The sequence below is a fragment of the Pagrus major genome, chromosome 2 (assembly GCF_040436345.1).
Source record: "Pagrus major chromosome 2, Pma_NU_1.0".
Lineage (NCBI taxonomy): Eukaryota > Metazoa > Chordata > Actinopteri > Spariformes > Sparidae > Pagrus > Pagrus major.
Genome location: NC_133216.1, coordinates 33,331,124 through 33,346,159, shown reverse-complemented (window position 1 = coordinate 33,346,159; position 15,036 = coordinate 33,331,124). Strand labels below are relative to the sequence as shown.

The following is a 15,036-nucleotide window of genomic DNA, read 5'->3' as shown; positions in this document are numbered from 1 at the left end:
TCTATGTGATAAACATGACAGTTATGTTCACTTTAAGCTGGCATTTCATGGCCCAAGGTACAGTAAGCCATCACGCAGATAAAGTTGCCATGTCATCTATCAAGCTCATCAGAAGACTTTTGTGTAGGAATCCTGTTCAGGCAGGCCAGACAACCCTACACAATAATCTCTGTAAATCAACCTCAACCAATGTTACTGCTACACCTCAGAGTATATACAGGAACTGAGTGAGAGAAGATTTTCAGCTAATTCCTGACATGTTGTAAGCAAAATAAGGTGTTGTTTTCTTCAAACAAGGACATACTATTTTCTTGTGCTTGTTTTTCTAAAAGCTTAGCTCATGGCTGGCAACAATATGGTAAATGTTTGGCTTAAAGTGTGTTTGGAAAAATACATTTTCTGTAAGTATGGAACTCAATTGGAACTTAAATTAAACTAAATGCAAAATATTAATGACCAACATTCAACAAAAGAGTTCCAGTGTGAACAGACTGTGGTTACAATATGTCCACTTTCTTTCACAGCCACTCCACCCCTCTCACTAATCAGTTAAAAGACCAGTCAAACTTGATGGTTGAGTCACCATGACTTCACAACTTTCATCAGTGTTTAGGATTTTATTTAAACTTGTTGTGTTTGCAGAATAAGGCGTGTGCTGCCTTCCTTACACATGTGTGTAAAAGTTCAAGTTGTTTCTGCATGATTATCAGTGAGTTTTTAGAATACTGTACTGTATGCTTTGCAAATTGAACCAATGTCATGTGATCCTCCAAATACCTTTGCCTTGGGTACATGATGAATTATACTTTAAATGTCATTCAAAACAACAAACTTCAAAATTAAGACAACAAAAAAGCATTATTGTAGTATTGTGCTGTAGCCAAACCTTTAAACTGCATACTCTGCTACATTTTTGCTATATTTTGCTACTTTTATAACCTTTAGGGCCTTTCTAACAGAGCATGCGTTGCCTACACTACAGATAGACTCATGCAGGCTCTATGCAACCATCCATGCAATACATAACCACTATACAACACACACACACACGCACGCACCTATTAGCCACATTTAGGGACACTGCCTGCGCCATCTTGTGGTGATATCACAACATTACACCAATTTCAGTGAAAACAAAATGGCAGGAATATCAGCGAAAGACTTCTACAGCAGCTACCGAAAGAAAAAAGAGCAAGGTAAAAATTATATCCAGATTTTATGAATGAAACCAGTGTATTTATGTACAATAATGTCTCTAGCTTCATATGGCATTAAAATTTGACGCATTTTAGTAATAGTAGCAAACTAGAACATCAGTAAATATCAAGTACTCGTTTGAGGACATTGGGACTATGTTACGTTATTGATTGTACCATGTTGTTAGCTAAACTTGGGAATATTTAGATGAGTTTACAGTTGTAAATAGTTATTTTAAGTGGTACATGTGGTTAAATAGACTTTTAATATATTTAAAAAGTTTACAGGTGTAAACACTTTACACCATTAACCTTTAATTTTGACCTTAGAATTAAATAGCTAGCAAGCTAGCTAGATAACTAGCCTACATCATATGTTAGCCATCTGTCTCTGGTATAGATTTTGATTTTGATTTGGAGTTTATTTTGTCATGTTATCATTAGAGGGAATCTTTCATTGTCAAGAGCAGAACAATTGCTCATGGATCAGATCGGTACTACGAGAGAAAATGGAGAAAATCTCATCATCCTGATGACCTTGCTCACTACCACCAACTCCTGTCTGACTTCTCATCAACTGTTTCAGCAGCCAAATCTGCCTTCTACCTGTCTAAGATCAACTCCTCTGCCTCCAACCCCAGGAAACTATTCTCTATATTATCTTCACTCCTCACCCCTCCTACCGCTCCCCCTCCATCCTCCCTTACTGCTGATGACTTTGCAACTTACTTTACTAAGAAAGTAAAAGACATCAGCTCCTCATTTACTCCTACACCCTACCAGAATGCACCTCCCCCAACCTTCAGGACTGCTCACTCCACTGAGACGGCCCTCCTCACAGTGACTGAGTCGCTCCGGGCCTCCAGAGCCTCGTCCCACTCATCAGTCCTCATCCTCCTTGACTTATCCTCTGCGTTTGACACAGTCAACCACCAAATCCTCCTCTCCACTCTGGCCGAAATTGGCATTGCTGACTCTGCTTAAACGATACAACTGACACAACTCCTGGTTCAATCGCTGGTCATCTCCCACCTTGACTACTGCAACACGATCTTGGCTGGATTCTACTGTTAAGCACCATTTCACATGAGCAAACAGGTTTTGTGGACTGTTACCAAAAAAGAAAAAGCACATAATATTTGGTAATATTTGGCATTTTTTGCACTGTTGTTGTTTTGTTTAGCCATGTTTAGGGCTTGAAATAAACCATTTACACAGTACTTTGCAGTTTTATTTTTGTATAGCCATGTTTAGGGCTTTAAATAAACAGCTGTTTGCACTTGATGTATACACTTTAATGTTTACATTTTAAAATAAACTGTTGTATACTTTTTTTTGACGAATGGTGTCTATTTGTGTCATACAGTAAGATCGACCCATTGTACTCATATGAGGACATTGATTTTTGAGAGAACTACTTATGGTATAAAGCTAAAATTTTGAATGTACACTAATTGGGCCCTTCTGGTCCCAAACAGCAAAGAATGTTTCTTAAGGTTATGATTAGCCCACTTTCCTCATACGAGGACATCATTTTTTGCAAAAACTACTTCCTGTACAAAAACAAAGTTTAGTTATTATACTTATTAGGTCCTACTTATCCCAAATAGCAAGGAGAAATAAAAAATGCACACCAGACAAAAGCTTGGGTCTCAGGAGGTTAACAAAGCAGTAGGTAAAGTAATCAAACCATATTCAGAACTGTTAGTATCATGATTACTGTCCTTTACTTCTTCTTACATTCCAGGGTTTAATGTGTGCCACTTTTTAAATGGCCTCAGTGGCTCTTGTCACCTTTACATTAAGCCACCTACCACAATTGGTGCAGAATCAGAATCAGAATCAGAAATCCTTTATTTGTCCCGCAAATGGGGAAATTCCTTAGTCACAGCAGCCAAAGGACAGTATCACACCTTAATAATTTAACAATGTGCAAGCATAGACCATTATTTAATAAAATAAATAATATGGAAACAGGGGAGTGGTTAATAATAACGATTGTATCATGTTTGGGCTGTAGTCTACTTTCACTTTGATAATACATGTTTTCTTTTGAACAGCTATGGCGACATCTGGCGGTTTAATCACGCTAAAACGGGAAGCCCAACCGGATGTTGTTACTTTGTCGCAGTTTGTGGGTCCTTCAAAGCAAATTCTTTATGAAATTTGTGAAATTAAACTGTCATGATAATTATATCATCTGGCTACTTTCTTTAAAAAGCCTGCGCTGACATGTGTATTTTGAAATAGTTTTGATAAGTCCATGCTTAACAATCAGTAAAACCGGTTTTGTTTGCCAACAAAGATTTTACTTTGAAAGTGTTGGCCGGAACGATCTGTTAATTCTAGCGACTTTGACACGGCATCACTGAAGGGTCCGTGCAGTTCAGTGCAGAGATGTCGGCGTTGCTTTCCCTCGTAGCAGGAGCAGTCTCCTTCTATGTGATAGTGTACTATGGTGTGCTCAGAGGATCGAGGTGGTCAAGTTCAGTAAAGCTGAAGGGAAAGACGGCCATTGTTACAGGTAAGGAGCTTCAACTGTCAGCCGCTGCTAAAATGTAAGCTTCATTTACTGTTTGTTCATCTGCATGGTAACTGTTTTCTGGAACACTTCCCAAATGTTGTTTCTTGTGAGAGATGTAATGAACCACCATCGACCCAGCTTCCAATATTACAAAGTGGTCCACCTAGAAAATATTAAATACATTTACAAGCAGCATAAACACAGCTGGGTTTAAAGTTGAAGGTATAGTTCACTAAATGGTGTCTCAAAGAAAAGTTGCTAATGGTTAAGCACATTTCTTAAATATAACATAGATACAAGTTCTCTCTTGAAGTAGTTTTTTTTATCCATTAGGCATAAAGTACTTAAAGTACAGTAAAGTACAGTATTCTATCAACATTTCTATCCCTCCTTAGACTCAAGAATATGAACTCTTTTAGTTTCTTCATATGTTTTTGTTTTGGAGCCAGCCTATGTTTAATGACTTGGTATGTATTTTAGTGGCCAGATTAAACCTACCAAAATTTATTCTATATAGTTTTTTTTTTTTTTTTTTGATACACTTTTCTTTTCTTGGTACAGTGCCCCCAAGGGTCACAACATTTGAGAAAACACAACGACATTTCACAAAATAAAATCATTTCCAAAAACACATTTCAGATTACATAAAAGGTGGGAAAACACTTAATGTTTGCTTGTGATGGGACAGAAATCAAGTCCCTGGTGTCATTTCCTGTTTCTATTGTGTACTACTCTCAGTCTTAATTCTGTCAAGCATGATTTGAGGGTTCCATGGGACATTTTTAAAGGGATGGTTCGGGTTTTTGAAGTCCGGTTACATATCTATCCATAGTCAGGTAAATACTTATAGTAGATTGCGATTTGTTAGCGTCTGGTTTGGAGAAACAGCAGGGATACCAGCATGGAAGCTTAGCAATGTATTGCTGTGAACAGGGGCCGCAGTAAAATGGCTTTTAGACCAGTGGTTCCCAAAGGGTGTTGAGAAGGGTTGGGACGGAATAGGGGTTGACCAATTATCACCTGGTTGATTATTGGCTCTGATATCTGGCATTTTGCAGATTATCCGTATCGAACGATCAGTTGATTTGAAACAGCCTCCACGCACTAACAAACCCAGATAGCAAACCGCCCCAGAGGTTTCTCACGGTCCGGAACAGACCCACAAAGTGGATCTGGATCGGAGTCCACTTGCACAATGGGATGGACCCGGAACAGATAAGGATCACGGATCCAGACCGACTCTGGCCCAGACCCTACCTGTATCCGCTCACAAAGCAGCTCATCCGGCCCAGATCCGATTTGGATCTGCATATGAAGCAGCTTATCCGGCCTGGATCTGACTTGGAGCCGTGCATTAAGTAACTTACCCTACCCGGATCCGATTTGGATCTGTTAATTACATGGTTTATCTGACCCGGATCCGATTTGAAATAAGTGGCTTATTTGTTCTAGACCCATTCCAGATCCCTTGTTCAAAATGGCTCACCTGTCAGAAACTAGCAACATAAATAACTAATTTCACAGAATAGAAAACATCTTTTAATGTGAAGCTGTTTAAGTTGGGTTTTTATTTTATATAACTTATACAACTCTTCTACAGTTGTAAGAGAGCCATCAGTTATCAGTGAGGCTCATGTCAGATAAAATTACACAACAGTCAGCTGGGGAACTTTCCCTTACTCAAGAGAGGTCATTACAAAATGCAAATACATTGAACTTGTATTACTGGAAAAATTAAATGCGACCCTAAATAGAATCAATAACTGTTTTATTTCTTTGGCATTATAACTTTAAATACACATTTTAAAAAAATACATGGAACTGTTTATATAATTAATTAGAACAATAAGAATGGCACGTTAGAAGGTATTTAACGTGAAAAAACCTGTTTTAGTATATTCAGAACAACCAGAACAACCACCTACTCTCCTGACATTACAGGAGAGTAGAATTATCTTCGTGGGTAGGGTTGCCAACAGCGGGATGCTTTTTTGAGCTCCCCCTAACTGCTGCAAGGTGTAGCCAGCATATAGCATGTTTGAGGATGTCGTCATCAGTGGCAGAACGGGACACATGGCTCTTTCGCATGGCATCTGTAATCACACAAGAAGATTTTCATATGAAATTGAATTCCCCTTTACGAGCACCAGTTTTTGTTTAAAGTGATGTCACATGTCACTTAACAGTAACACATTTTTTTAAAACAGCTTTAGCCTTTCTTGCTTAAGACATTTTCATCCAATGAGGCATTAAATCAACATTATTCCTTATTTAAAATTCAATTGTTGCTGCTGTTTGCTGCCACGACTAAAATCAGTGTTTCTCAAACTTTTTCAGACCAAGGACCTATTCAAGGACCACTTAACTTCCCAACATCCCCAAAAACAATTAGTCGACTTCAACAGTATATTAGAAACTACAGCCTAATTAGATGACAGTCTTACAAAACAGCATAGCTAAATCACTCATCATTGTCTCTTTTCTGAGACTTCAGTGAAACAATGTCTGGCTCCAAACAGCAGAATTTTAGTCTCCCAAAACCCACTGCACTGATCAGTTTTGAAACAAACCGTAATACCGACGTATGTTATGCAGGCAGTGTCGCTGAAACAGTCACAAAACAGTCAGCAAGCCTACATTGCTGAAGTCTTACAACACAGCCGCAGCCAATTGAAATAATAATGGTTGAATTGACATATGAGTTCATTTAATATTAAAAACAACACATTTATTCTACACACTATGAGACTTTGGAGTCACTCAAAGTCACAGACAGTTTGAGAAACACTTAATTTTAAATGTGATATTTTACCAAATCTACTTGCGGACCACTAGGGGGCACTCACGGACCACCCGTGGTCCCCAAACCACTTTTTGGAAAAGGCTTATATCAATCTTATGTCAATCTTAGTGTTCTTTTATTCGTAATCTGTTATAAAACCAAGACTACAAGAATGTTTTCCTCCGAGCCAAAATTTGCAGACGTCTCGGAAAACCTATACATTAGGATCTACTGTATAGGTTATCTGAGACTTCAGCAAACAACTGAGTAGTTCATGAAAAGCATGATTTAAAGCATTTGAATAGTCTGTGCATGTTATACCACTTTTCCACCAAAATTAGCAGGTCAACACAGGTTTTTTAAAAGCAGGTCAATCCACTAAAAATCGCCTATTGACCCCATTCACACTTCCCACAGCCATTGCAGCCCATCTGTGAATTTTATCTGAAGCGTTATGTTGTACATTATGTTTCACGTCATGAATGCACTGGAAACAGTTGTAACAGAGAAAACTACAATAGACCCACTGTGAAATAAGCGTCTATAAAATGGTGGATAACTTCTTTTGAGCGTCACAACGAAGAATATGAGCCATTTGGTCCAATTAGATTTGTAAAGTCTAGAAGAGCTGCACGATTAAATTATTTTATCCTCATTTAAGTTAGTCGGGCACAGGGATTAACGCAAAAAAAAATCATCTGACCGAAAAATTTTTTTTAAGCAATCGCTTCCCTCTCATAACACTGCAGTTATCCAGCAAAATGGACACAACCTTATTCCAGTTTATATTGTAGGAGTGAAGGATTTCGGTCATTGTATTTGTGATGGTTGAGGCATCTGCAATGTTCACTTTCCTTGAGCCAAGATGCTGGGTCACGACTTTCCCCATATCCTCATCAAAGTAGTGAACAGTATTCAAAATCCTGTCCATATTTACATCAGTTGCCTCATCTGCATTCAAAGAGAACATCTTTGTTTGCAGTTTCACAGACAACTCTGTTTTACAATGAGCTGCAATTCCATGTGTGCACAGGTAGGAGGCATGTGCATTGGACAGTGGCAGCCTGGAGAGGGCGCTCTGGTCTTCTGCAACTGATCGAATCAGTTTGACAAGTGGTGTGCATATGCGCACTTTCTTCGTGCAGACACGGTCAGCCATAGATGCACCTACCTCTGTTGTGGTGGTGGTTGCACCAGGCATTGAGGATGTGTGCTGAAGAGCTCTTACATTAGCCTTATGGCTAGCTTCAGACTGATGGCGTGAAAGGACTTTTTTGCCATTGCTCCCATACAGTATTTTCTTATGCCAAACCACACAAAAGCAAACGCCTGGCATTTTCATTTTTTTGCACCAAGAACTAAATGGCTTGCCATTATCACCTATTTCGCATAGCCAAGCCCACCTCCACTTATTTTTTACTGTTTTATCAATTTCAGACACATCGGTGCCTTCCTTTAGTAGAAGTGCATCCATGCTGGCAAAACTGAAAGCAACATACGTGCTCCTCTGATAGGCTACTAACAGGTTCGGATTTTACAAAATAAAGGCCCAGACTAATTTTAAGTTGTAACGTGTCGACTGACCCGACCCTCGACTTGTCGGGTCGGGTCGGGTCGGGTCGGCCCCCCCCTAATTTTTTCTCATTCATGGCCTTTTCAGAGCAGAGTTGATGGAAATCCGTATTAGCGACGGAAAACTTTAATACATGCGGGCACTAAACTACAAGTTTAATAGCCCGGAAGTCAAGCTTTTTTGGCTAAAAAACAACACTGAGCAGCTTTCATAGGAATGAACGGGGCTCCACCTCCAACACTGAGACCAGCAGGAGTGGAGCAACAATTTTAAATGTGAGGGGGTTCTAGGGGTAGCACATGAGCACCACAACCACCTTTGGCCCCTGTTTCAGTCTCCAAAACTAATGCAATGCTCTTTAACCCAAGATATTATATATTCACAAGCAATCACATACCATGGTATTAAGCAATTAATTTATATGTTTTATTAAAGAACAAGTGTGAGTGAGTGAAACTGGCAAGAACACTGTGTTCCCTCCCTCTTCTCTTGTGTTCTCGCCCTCTTCTGTTATCTCCCTCTCCTCTCATGTTCTCCCCTTCTTTGTGCTCTCTCCCTTTTCTCTAGTGTTTTCTCCCTCTTCTTTTCTGTTCTCTCCAACTTCTCTCCTGTTCACTCCCTCATCTTTTCCATGCTCTCCTTTGTCCTGACTCCTGGACTTCCCTTCCTCATAAACATCCTACATAAAGAACTCAATGTTAATATTCCTGAACATGGAAGTGTTGAAATATTTTAAGTAAACTTAAGGTGCGTTCACACCGGACCTTTTATTTTTGTCGCTGGCGACACGTTTACATATTAAGCAAACGAGCGACTGAGCAATTAATCGCTCAATCGAAAAATCGCTCAATCGCTCTGTCACTCGAGATGAGAAATCCCAAGTCTCTGGCCGTCAGTCGCTTGTCGCTCAGTGCTGATTGGCTGCCGTAATCTATGTATTTTTTGGAGCAACATGAGCGACAGTGACAAAAATATAAAGTCTGGTGTGAACGCACCTTTAGAACAAACCTCTACAGCCTTGATTTTGATTAGGAAACATTCCATTCTTTTGTTGTTGTTTTATCTGCTTTTTATTAATTATTTTACATATATTTTGTTGTTCTAATCTGTTTTAACTAATATTTCATCCTAGCCTTTATTGTACTCTATATTATTTTATTCCTCTTATTATTTAAGATTTTAATAGTTTTATTGCATTTCATTGTCTTCATTTCTATTCTTTTCTAGTTTCTGAGAGCAGTAACAGGGATGAGTTGATGTAGGATATTTTCTTCATTGAAAAGAAGGTTTTAAGCTCCAACAAATAGCTTTAAGTTACGTAAATGAACACCTACATGACATTAATGCAAGAATATAAATGTACTACTATAGAATTGAACTAGTGCATTTATGGATTGAAAGCTAGCTTTCTGTTTCCCTCCTGTCACATAACTGAGGTGCGCTCCATTTCAGTATGCTGGTACACCGCAAGGGCGGGCAAACGGTTTAATACCTTGGGAAAAAGTGGGGGGGATGAAATCCCCTTGTTGTAAAAGTGGGGGTGTTGCAACATGTCCAGTATATGTCCAGTTTGAATGAAGTGTGTTTTACGATTAGTTAACGAGGTGATTAAGCTCGTCTTAGTTCAGTAAAGGAGAGACACTTTTATTCCAACAGTGCATGGTTGTATTTTTCTGTTTAGTAAGGAAAATAGGTGCAAAAATGTTTCCTGGCATTTTGTGAGTTTATTTTGATAATTTATTACACAAACAGTGTTATAAGTTATACAAGCTGGTAAGCATGCTAACCTTAGTAGAACAAAGAACATAGACATCTTTGACATAACGTCGATCTGTTGTTTCTTCACGTTCATAACATTAACTCAGTTTTTTAAATGTTTTAAACTTAAATTCTGGCCATATCAAATTGAATCTCATTGCTGTTTGAGGTATTGCTCACCAGAGCAGGTAATGGTGTCTGATCCACACTTTCACCCTCGGCAGGTAGGTCTGTAGACTTGGCTCACAGAGGGTGTTTGCTCTTCTGCTGGTCTTCTTTGTTCCATCTGCGGAGTGTGAGGTGGTGGAGCAGGTGGAGCAGGTGGAGGAGGGGCAACTGTGCTGCTACTTGGCACACGGCAAGGTGGTGGTGGGATAATAGGAGCTGGTGGTTGTGATGAGGGTTTGGCAGGACCCCTGGCTCTCTTTTTTAGATGACCTTCATCCTCACTGTCATCATCCGAGTCCCCAAAGAAATGATTGCCAAGTAGGTTGGAAAAACATAACCACGTAATGTTAACTATCACTTTAAGCAAAAAAATACTTCTTTGAAACAAAACAGAAACTTTAGATACCGTATGAGAAAAAATCACTATTGAGTAGCTGTTACTGTAGATTATTTTAAAAATGTTTTAACCTAAGTGCAACTTCTTTGTCTGGTGACTAGTGAGTAAGTCAGATTTTGCGAACCTAAATACGGGATAGGTCCCATGTTATTGTTAATTTTATTTTGTCAACAAATCCAATCAAAAGACTATGGCCCAAAATGTGTTCACATGTGTGTGAATACTTGGACTAAATACAACCCCTATAACCCATTAACTGGATTTCTCTGAGGAACCAGGTAAACGACTCACTCAGTTACAGCTGACTTTGCATGTCTTTGTTGTCAGGTTTGTCATCCCATAGCACTAAAAGATGCTGTTGTGAATCTAAAACGTCAAAAAATTTATGTAGAATATAGAGAATAATGTATATTATGTATGTATGTATATACTTACATCGGCTTTAGCTTTCTCTTTGGTCTTATTTCATCATCTTCCTCTTCAGACTGTAGATCTGATGTGTTGCATGTCAGAGATTTCGTCATCAGGTGTTGAGCCTCCAAGTAACGATCTAAAAATTAAATATGTGTCAAACTTCACTTGAGTTCCAAATTACGAAGAAAAAAAGATACAGAATTATAATTCTGGTGAATTATAACAAAATACAATGCATTTTCATATCTGTTTACAGAAGCCACTCCTTATATTATTTGTTTAAAAATTAGCATACCACATGATTTAATAACTCTGATGTCATATGTTTTCCAGTCAGGTCCTCTGCATTTTTCACTGCCCTTTCCACTCTTTCGTCACTTCTGTAATTCGGCCACTTGACGACACCATCACTGCTCAAGTTTTGTTGATCACAAATTCGATCAAGAGGAACATCCTTAATTGAGACGGACAGTCAACACAGCGCGTCAATCACAGAAACTTTCTGTTACAAGTTCTGATTATTCAAACACATTCTTTTGCTAATATTTTTTATTATTGATTATTTTAACGTTTATTAACATTTGAATTCTTTCCTACCATATTTACATTCTAAAGAGGTTGTAGATCTCGCCTGGAACTTGAATCTACTTGACAGCCAATGTTTTGTACTTAATTTGGGTTTGAAAACCTATACTATAATACTTACATGTAATGACTAAACAGCAATGATAGGTTTGGTGTACAGCTGCAAGGATTAATTGATTAGTTGTCAATTATTCAATTAATCGCCAACTATTTTGATAATCGATGAATTGATTTGCATTATCTTTTATGAATAAAAATTCAAAATTTCTTGGATGTCAGCTTGTTAAATTAACATTTTCTGGTTTCTTTCCTCCTCCATGACAGTAAACTGAATATATTACAAAACAAGACATTTGAGGACATCATTTTGAGCTTTGGGAAACAGCGATCGACATTTTTCCCAATTTCTGTCATTTTATAGACCAAACTACCTATTAATTAATAGAGAATTGAATTGAAGACAGTGAAACTTACACAAAGTACTTACAGTTATTTTTAATCCAGAGTCACATAGATTGCAGTGTGAGTTGTGAAGCAGTCAGCGTCGGTTTTTGTCACAGTCTCTGACCCTTATTATGCACCCATAACACCCATCCAGTCCATTAAAAGAAAAAGCTCATATGCCTCAATGGCTAATTAGTGAATACTGCCAGTGCTTGTTTTTTTGCATTCGGTTTAAATATTTGATATTCCTGAAACAAAAAAAATAAAAAAAATCTGACAAAACAAACATCAAAGATCAAAAGTTGCGGGGTTACTATTCCAAGTAGAACTACCAACAACTACAAGACAAATGACAGTCATGTGGATATGCTGTTATTTCTCACCAAAACGCATTAGACATCCCTAAAATGTATGAAATAGGGGTATGGCCACAAAACTATCCCTTTCAGGCAGAACAGCGCATTTTTGAACAAGCTCTGTAACTTTAACAGACTTGAGTATGTCTGATGTTTGTGAAATTTTGTAAATATGTAGGAAGTCAGAGTTGAATGGGTAAGTGAAGAACAAAGATTTCTGTGAGAATTCTTTGTATACTACATACACGCCATCACTGCACTCTACAATGTTATGTATGCGACAAATATCATATCCAATGACAAAAACATTATCCCCGGTTGAAACTTTGACAGTCCACTTGTCACAGGCCATTTCACCATACTGTGCTTTCACTGACAGTCCACCTACAATTGGCCCAACAAAGTGCTGTTTTTTAAAAGAGGTAACATTTAATGGAGCATCAGTGAACCTCTTCTCTGACAGCCGACGGATAATATGGGCAAGAGGAAAGTGTGGTATTCTGACTAGCTTTTTGAGCTTGGCCAGCTGACTTTCATAGGGAAATGCAGGAATTGATTCAAGGCAACCATGTCGTTGTACTTCATCTGCCAGATGGACCAAACCATGTACATTATAAACAATTTGATCTTTGCCATATATTTCATCAAAATGATGAACAAAAGATCTAAGTAAGGTGTGAGCATACCGTGTGTGGCAGGATAGTCCAGGACTTATTAAAATAGCAATACCAGAGGAGAGCAGCATGAAATTGCTGTACATATTTCTGTCCAAAAAGTAGGGGTGTACCAAAATATCGATACTATGATATATCGTGATATTTCGTCTTGTGATACGTTATCGATACACTGGCGACAAATATCGATATTTAAACAATAAACATACAGCCGTTCTAAACAGATTCTCTCACAATCTCACAACCTGCTACAATTTTGATTTACAGAGTCACTACTTCAAGCCTCCACACGATGGCGCTTAGCATGAATAAGAGTGGGTGCTGCGATAGAGTACTCTTTGAAAGGAAATAAAAAGAAGAAGAAGAAGAAGAAGAAGAAGAAGAAGAAGAAGAAGAAGAAGAAGAAGAAGAAGAAAATGGTTTAGCAAACAGCAGAAAAAACACGTGACAGATGCACCATCAAATTTCAAATCTAAAGTCTGGGCCCACTTCGGCTTTTACTATACTGACAATGGAACAACACTTAATAAAGAGTTCGCAATCTGCAAGAACTGTCTCGCGAAGGTCAAGTACACGGGCAACACAACGAACATGCATAGCCACCTTGTCCGTCATCATCCTGAGCTTGCCGTGGAGGAGAGGACGGTCAGCGATGCAAATGCTAACGTTTCTGTAAGCCAGCCTACAATCAACACCGTATTTTAAGCAAAGCTTCCTTCTGCATCCCCCAGGGCTGTGAGTATTACCAAGTCCATTGCTTGCTTTATTTGTAAAGATCTTAGACCATATAGTGTAGTCGAAAATTAAGGTTTCCGCCAAATGCTACATACACTGGAACCAAGATATGACATACTCTGTCGAAAATACTTCACTGAAAAAGCTATCCCTGCGTTGTATGCAGAGACGAAAGCAAAAGAGGAAAATGCACTTCAATCTGCTGAGAGAGTTGCGATTACGTGCGATGCGACTCTGTGGACCAGGGCCACAGAGTCCTTTGTGACAATCACTGCTCATTTTATTCACGAGTGGGAACTGCAGTCCTACGTTCTCCAGACTCGGGTGATGTCCGAGTCTCACAATGGTGCTAACATGGCAGAAGTCATACGGAAGGCTACAGTGGAGTGGAAGCTTACTGGGAAAGACCCAGCGGTTGTCACCGACAACGCATAATATGACTGTTGCTGTTGAGCTGACTAGATACCAACACATTTGGTGTTTTGCAAACGTACTTAACCTCGCTTCACAGCATGCCCTGAAAGTGACAGCTGTTGCTTGACTCATTGCGAGGGTCCGGAGGATTTCCACGTTCTTCCACAGAAGCACCGCAACCGCCGATGCACTGAAGAGAAACCAAAGGATGCTTGGACTGCCACATCACAAGCTCATCACAGATGTTGCTGTGCAGTGGAACAGCGCATATGAGATGCTGGCCAGGTTTCTGGAGCAGCAGCCTGCAATCTGTGCTGCCCTCTTATCTCCTGAGGTAGGTTATTTATTCTAATCTAATGTTAGATTGTTGCTGATAACGTAACGTTTGTGTATTAAAATCTATGTGTGTATCTGTTTTGTTTGTACATCATATAGATTAGATTAAATTTTAATAATGTGATGTGAATAAATGATATAGCTTGAAATATGCTCATAATTTCAATATTATCTCATTATTTCTTTATAGTTCTATGCTGCTCTGTTCTTGCATTAAAGCATAGGCAAGTTGAATTTTGATAGGTTACAAATAACAAAATATAAATTGGATATAATGTGTAATAATATAATTATGAAAATTCAAAATGTACATTAAATTCATGTTTTTAATGAAAGTTCCATTTTGTCCTGTCTTCTTTCATTAAGGTAAGAAAGAGTACCACTGACATCTGCACCCTTAATGAGACCGACATCTCAAATGCCGAACAGGTTGTGCAAGCCCCCAAGCCAATGCTGGTATTAGCACTGAAATGTATGTGCAGTCTGCAGTGCAGGTTTAAGTTAAACTTTACACATGGTGGTAAGTACAAGTTAAAATGTGTGCCCAGGTTTTCATAGACCACCCAGTTGTTTATGATAATGTACTGACTGAAATGTTTATTTTTCATATGCAGTGAAATTTGCCAGTTTTCATAAAACAATTTGATTCTGCTTGTTAAGCAGCACTGATATGTGTCCAT

General features: G+C 38.6%; 1 protein-coding gene across 1 annotated transcript in view; it reads left to right on the top strand.

Moving 5' to 3' along the window:
* The first annotated feature begins 3,590 nt into the window (after nucleotides 1–3,590).
* The window catches only part of LOC141015989 (dehydrogenase/reductase SDR family member 13-like), a 29,097-nt gene continuing 17,651 nt past the window's right edge, over nucleotides 3,591–15,036 (top strand). Inside the window, exon 1 of the mRNA XM_073490221.1 lies at nucleotides 3,591–3,720. Within this exon, the coding sequence (XP_073346322.1) occupies nucleotides 3,594–3,720 (127 nt within the window). The 5' untranslated portion in view covers nucleotides 3,591–3,593. The remainder of the gene's footprint in view (nucleotides 3,721–15,036) is intronic.